The sequence below is a fragment of the Myotis brandtii genome, unplaced genomic scaffold, assembly GCF_000412655.1.
Source record: "Myotis brandtii unplaced genomic scaffold, ASM41265v1 scaffold1223, whole genome shotgun sequence".
Lineage (NCBI taxonomy): Eukaryota > Metazoa > Chordata > Mammalia > Chiroptera > Vespertilionidae > Myotis > Myotis brandtii.
Genome location: NW_005354265.1, coordinates 41,261 through 48,165, shown reverse-complemented (window position 1 = coordinate 48,165; position 6,905 = coordinate 41,261). Strand labels below are relative to the sequence as shown.

General features: G+C 48.8%; 1 protein-coding gene across 1 annotated transcript in view; it reads left to right on the top strand.

Moving 5' to 3' along the window:
- Window positions 1-6,905, top strand: part of LOC102257553 (NACHT, LRR and PYD domains-containing protein 1) — a 46,748-nt gene that overhangs the window by 27,073 nt on the left and 12,770 nt on the right. Inside the window, exons 4-6 of the mRNA XM_014533715.1 lie at window positions 1,486-1,656; window positions 2,170-2,340; window positions 6,132-6,218. Of these exons, the coding sequence (XP_014389201.1) occupies window positions 1,486-1,656; window positions 2,170-2,340; window positions 6,132-6,218 (429 nt within the window). The remainder of the gene's footprint in view (window positions 1-1,485; window positions 1,657-2,169; window positions 2,341-6,131; window positions 6,219-6,905) is intronic.

Sequence of the window (6,905 nt, the reverse complement as noted above, 5' to 3'; positions counted from 1 at the left end):
TAGGCCTGGGCCAGGGAGGAGCCAGCCAAGGATTGTTGATGGCGGCAGAGGCGGGGAACCAGGGGGGAGCCAGCCAGCAATTGTTGACTTGCAGTGGCTGCAACAGTGCGGTGATGGGGCTGGTGCCTTCCCCTGATCAGCCCGTTCGACTCCCACAAAGGGTGGCCAGACTGTGGCTTAGGCCCACTCCCCAAGGGGAGCAGGGAGCAGGTAGTAGGACATCCCCTAGGGCTCCCAGTATGTGATAGGGGGCAAGCTGGGCTGAGGGAACCCCCTCCCCAGTGCACAAATTTTTGTGCACCGGGCCCCTAGTATATATATAAAAGCCTAAGTGACCATTATGACCAGATGACTGGCTGGTAGCTATGATGCACACTAACCACCAGGGGGCAGACACTCGATGCAGGAGTTGCCCCCTGGTGGTCAGTGTGCTCCCACAGCCAACCTTCCGTGGTCCCTCCCCCCAGCCGGCCAACCTCCCATGAGATGGCCCTGATCAGCCCAATCACTGGCCAGGCCGAGGGACCCCACCCATGCACGAATTTGTGCACCGGGCCTCTAGTATATATATATTGGCCTTCAAAAAACCTTATGAAAATGGCAGAGCAGGGACAATGATTTCCATTTTCCAGATAGTAAGAACTGAAGCTCAGTGGAGTGAACCAACTTGCTCAAATTTAAACAGCTAGAAAAGGGAGAACTGGGACTAGAAGGCAGTGAGCACACAACCCAGCACCACCTGCAGTACTTCATCATGAAAGTCAGGATCAAATTCATGCTGACTCAGTGGGGCAGTGCAATAAAAGAGATTTTTCAGGGGAACTAATGATGGATCAGGCAGATGTGAATATTTCCTCACTACAAAAGTTGATTCTATATGAAAGAACTGAAAGCTTTACAGCCTTTGGATGTAGGAATATCTAAGACCTTCGAACAAAGTCCTAACTAATAATTGGATTTCTCTGGAAATCAGTTGAATATGCTAGACTCAAGGATTCTGGGTACTTTGCTTTTTATGGACATGTAAAACTGATCATAGTACACGGACAAAGGAGAAGGAGTTGGTAAAGGAGAGGTTGGAGGTCTGAAGAGGGGATTCCAGAAAGAACAGATCAGAGGGGAAGCAGGAGGGTGTGGAATCAAAGGCACAGGAGAAAAGAGCTTTGGTCCTTCTGGGACAGAGGGACAAGAGAAGGGCTGCATGAAAACTGGTTTGGCTCAGTGGATAGAGCGTCAGCCTGTGGCCTGGAGGGTCCTGGGTTTGATTCCAGTCAAAGGCACCCCTTTGTAGGTAAGTAACTGCTTTTCTCTTGCTTCTTTTCAGATTTTTTGTCTGTGTTTCTATGTCAATCCCCCAGTGCATTTCTGGGGATCTGGAGGTCTTACTTACAGCCTGACTCAAAAGAGGTGCCCGTGGGTGCTCGTGGGTGTCTGTGGAATCAACAGGTGAGGAAACTCAAGGCTATCAGTGTTTGTTTCCCACAGGTTGGCCAACTGCGGCCTCACAGCAGAAGGCTGCAGGGCCCTTGCCCGTGTGCTGAGCGACAACAGGCACCTGATAGAGCTGGACCTGAGCTTCAACAAGCTCCTGGACGCTGGAGCCAGACACCTATTCCAGGAGCTGAGACATTCTCACTGCAAGCTGCGGCGACTGCTGTAATTGCTCCTCTTTGACACTGCTTTGAGGGGTGGGCAAAGGAGGAGAGGGAGCTGCCTAAGACCCTGGGTCAGGGAGAAGCTGAGAGCTAGGTAGGATGGGGTGATTTGGGTTAGAAGCAAGTAGACACCCTAGTGTTGAAAGCCACCAAAGAATCCTGTGTCAGCTACCTGGGCATTTGGTAGGGCCGATGTTGCTAACAATCAGACTTGGTGCACAAGTGGAACATTGGGTAAATAAATCATATAATGTTGATGAGGGGAGTTGCAAGATTGTTGGGAATCTCACAGGAGTGAGAAAAGGAGGTTCTCTGATCCTAAGGGGCTCCTTGGCTGCAGGAGAAAATTAAAATCTCCCGGATTACTATTAACCAGACACGTGTTTCTCTTCCTTTATGTCACCAGGGACCCCCAAAGGGCCACAGGTGCTAGAGAGGGAAATCAGACCCTCGTTACCCTGAGGAGAGGGCCTTGTGAACAATGACTTCCGACCCATGTGCTTTTCTCCCACAGGCTCGTCAGCTGCAACCTCACACCCCGCTGCTGCCAGGACCTGGTCTCCATGCTCAGTAACAACATCATGCTGATAGAGCTGGACCTGCAGCAGAACGACTTGGGCGACCTCGGTGTGAGGCTGCTCTGTGAAGGACTCAGGCAGTCTAACTGCCACCTCAAGTACCTGTGGTAAGGCCCTGGGGTCATTTCTGGGCAGAGGACAGGGAAGGGGAGGGAGAGCAATGGAAAGGGGTGTGGGAGCCCTATATTGGACAGGGGAAGTAAAGGGGAAGCAAAATGCCTAGGCAGCCTGGGTTCCCTACCAGATCCGCCACTGACTTAGGCCATGAGACTTGGTTTCTTTATCTTTATAACAGGACTACCATATCCACCTCATAGATGTGATGAAATAAAATGCATCACAGCGCTGGAAACAGATTTGAGAGGCTGCAATGATAATTACTAGTGAGACCACATATTCTTGGAGAATCCTAGGTTCATTTCTCCATCCAGAGCAATCTTTCCTCTCTTTCCTCCTTCCTTCTCTCCTTCCTCCCTTCCTTCCTTCCTTCCTTCCTTCAATGGTCTCTTTCATTCACTCATTCATCCATTCATTCATTTCATGGCTCCCAATTGCCAGGCACTAGGCCAGGCACTGAAGGGACAATAGTGAGCCACAGACGCAGGTCCTGTCCCCTTAAGCTTCCACTCCAGTGACAAGGAGACAGATGTTGATGACATGTTAACACACAGTGTGTATCTCTGAGCTCCGTGCAGTTTGTGAATGGGAACTGCACTGTGTTATGTTTGTGTTATGAGAGTGTAACAGGGGAGAGGATGGAATTAGACTCAGGGGCAGGGAGGGCCTCTCTCGGGAAGTGACATCAGGCTGTGACCTGAAGAAGAGGGGCTGAGCAGGCCCAGTCAGGGGGAGCAGTCCAAGCTGAGAACAGCGTGGGTGAGACCCCAGGACAGAAACAGGCTCAGAGCACTGGAGAGCGGTGTGGCTGGGGTGCAGTGACCACCAGCCCTTTTTTCCCACACTGTCTCCCGGCCACTTCCTGTTGCCCTCTAGCCTGAAAACAAGTCCACAGCCAGTTTCTGACTGAACATTTCCCTGCAGCTCCTAGCTGGGGCCTGTCTCACACTCAGAGCTGACAGGGCTCCAAACATCCATGTCCTGACCCCTCAGTCTTGGCCGAGGCTTCAGCTGGCTCTCAGCTTTTCCTCCACCTGTCCTCCTTCCTCAAGCCTAAACGAGCAGGAGGTGAACACTCTACATGTGGGTCCCCCCAGAGCCCACTCTGACCCTTCACAAGCAAGGGAACTCCACCCATGGGGCTACCACCACCCAGCCCCCTCCCCTCTGAGCATGTGTGGCTGTCACCATCTCCTATACATATGCTGAAGGGCCTCTCCCACAGTCGCTGCAGGGAAGAAACATCTGCACAGCATATGTTTCAAGGGACCTGGCATATATGGCATACTGTTTTTAATATGTTTGCTCCCCTTCTTAGCGCTATGTGTTTTAACCAAGGCCACCTCTCCGAGAAAGGTTGTTTCCCCAGGTGGGGATTTTTTCCCTGGAGTTAGGGATTAACAGGACTAAGGAAGGGAATAAAACCCCTTAACTAAGTGCCAGGCGGGTAATTAATCACTTTAACTATGAACAAATCATGCTTAAACTACATAATCTTTACTTAGGATAATCTCCTTCAGTTACTTCCTTGTATCTTAACAGAACAATAGAGTAGTGACCTTGGAATGGAGATAATAAACGCCCTAACCTTTGGAATAGAATGGATAGGATTAAAATCAACTGGTATACATACAGATGTAACAGGAGAATAAAGGCAGAACCTGGATGGAGAACCTGGCTAGAGAACCTGGCTAGAACCTGGCTAGAGAACCTAGCTATGCTGATCATCTGAACGCTGTCTCCGTGTCATTCCTTCTTCGCCGACTCCATCCATACCTTTGTGAACCCCTGGACCTGCTGGGGCTGGACCCCAACAGCTAGTAAATGTTTGAAATTCCCAAAAAAGTAATAGAATCTGAGAGATATAAATGTATACTCAACAGAATTAGACATACACATGGCGGATAACTTTCTACAGTGGCCTGGTTCTTCAAAAATAAGATGTTATAAAGATGTTATGTTAAGATCCTCCAGCTTTTAAAAATATATGTTTTTTCATTAATTTCAGAGAGAGGAAGGGAGAGGGAGAGAGAGATAGAAACATCAATGATGAGAGAGAATCATGGATCAGCTGCCTTCTGCACGCCCCACACCAGGGATTGAGCCTGCAACTGGGCATGTGCCCTGACTTGGAATCAAACCATGATTTCCTGGTTCATAGGTCAACACTCAATCATTGAGAAACATCTGCCAGGCAGATCCCCCAGCTTTTGAAGTCCAGGAGGATAAATATGCCATTCTATCACACACCCCTTTGTTCCCCTATCAGATGTAGACTATTGGGCTAGCTAGAGGGACCACAAGGCAAACACATTTCTTATGGCATCACAGAAAAAGGTGTTTATTAATTTAAAATAAGTAAAATGAAGATTAAAATAAAACAAGAATGAAACATTAAACATACATGACTAGAAACATTTAACATGAATTTTTTATATCGTAAATAAGTTTGCCTTTTAGCATAGTGAACCCTCTGTTTTAGAAGTAAGGTCTCCAGCATGCTTTAGAAAAGCTTTTGTTAAAACTGAAGTATATTGATAAAGTGATTTAATATAGTTGAAAACAAGCTGTGGTACTCTAGCTGGGCCCCCTGAAACCTTGTGTTAGAAAACATCTATATAGCATTATAGGAAACATTTACTGTAATTTGCCATCAATGTTTAAAAATAATGTTACACTCTCAACACTGTTGTCTTTGTTAGTGCACTACTACTATTTTATTAATGTGGTTTGTTGTGCTTATATGAATTATTCCCAATTCTACCACAATGTCCTGGGCTTTAATATCCTTTAAGTAAAAGATAGTGAAAGTATGGGTTGACTCAAAGGGTAGCTGAGTGCATTTTAATATCCGCATGTCCTATGAGACAATATTGGAGAACCACAGGATTATACTGTGGGACACATTGTTCCACGTGAACACACAGTGATTAGTTGGGTGGGGTTTGTGTAGTTCTTGACTTGTGGTATAGTATGGTATAGTATCCTATATAATAAGAGAGGAATATGCTAATTATATGTTATGCTGTAACATCACGACCAATCTACAAGCGGAGAGAGCTACAGGAGGGCAGGGCAGCGGGTGGAGAGCTACAGGAGGGCATAGGCTCATAATAGGCGGAGCAGGTCCCTCCATGTTGGAGGTGAGGACATGGAGGCCCAGAGAGGGCAGCAGCCATCCCAAATCCAACAGAAACCCCAGAGCACATGGCGTGAGAGAATGGAAACAGGGCACTCTCTCTCTAGGAAGCCTCGTAGCCTCTGAGAAGGAAATCCCAGGACCTACTCCTGTGTGGTCATTTGAGGCCATGGACACTGCCTGTCCTCTGGTGGATGCTGTGAAGTGCTGCCCAGTCCCCTTTAAGGAATGAAGACCCAATCCCCACCCTGGGAGTGGTGCCAGCAAGAAGAATGGCTCTGCCAACTATGGCCATCTCACACAAGGTCACTGCCGTCCAGTGACTGGGGTAGTGGTATAAGGACCCTTCTCCCAGTATGGACAGCCCTGGAGGGTCATCCCCACATCAGAAGTCCCACAGAGTCAGCTGTGCCCCTTGGGACTGCATCACACTCCAACTTGTCCCTCTACCCAGTCCTGTTTCCTCCCTTCCTTTGCCCTTGTGTTAACCCAGCAACACCCCCTAATAAACCTCCTAACTCTTCTTTCCAATTCAAAGACAAGAGGTTCCTGCAGGACCTGGAAGGTTCCATGATTCTGGGCCCTGAGGCCCTGGAGATCGTGGGTGGTCCCAGGATAACAAGGCTCCCTTTGTGCTTGCAGGGTGGACGGGACTCGGCTGAGTGCGGAGGTGACAGAGATGCTGAGGCTCCTGCAGCAGGAGAAGCCTCATCTGATCATCAATTATGGGTAAGAGGGGAGACACAGAACTCCCTCGAGCTGACCCAGACCCAGGGCTGACTCCTAGAGGCTGTTCAGGAGACATGGGCCAGAAGTGGGGTGGAGTGAGGTTGGAGGCAGAAACAGACAGAACCAGGAAGAAGCCAGGAAACCACTGCAGCCAGAGTGAGGTTGTTGTTTGTGTGTTTGTTTAGTTCAAACAAGAACATGCCCCTCCTTTGCTTAAATCCTTCCAAGAAATGATGAGTAAGAAGATGAACAAATGAAGAAAAGTGAATGAGTGAGTTGATGGCAGTTAGAACATGGAAAGCAATGACCACAAGGGGGAGACAAAGACAAGGAGAGAGAGAGAGAGCTTTTGTGGAAAAAAACACCCTCCTTCACCCTCCACACATATAAACAACCATGTACACAGCCCAGCTGAGGAGAAGCCTTGGGAACAGGAGAATACGGTTCCTCCTGGGCATCTGCTGCAGCCCCGTGGCCTTTCATGTTGGTGTATTCTGGCCTGTGACTGCCAAGTGCGCCTGTGCCCTGGTTCTGACTGCTCTGCCTTACCTGGGCTTAGGAGGAGCCATTCCTCAAGGAACAACCATTCTCCTCATACCCACAGTGTGTTAGGCACAGGACCCTGAACACAGGCCCAACTCCTAGGAGCTTAATTCAGCAGGGACACAGGCCTAGGTTACCGCCGCC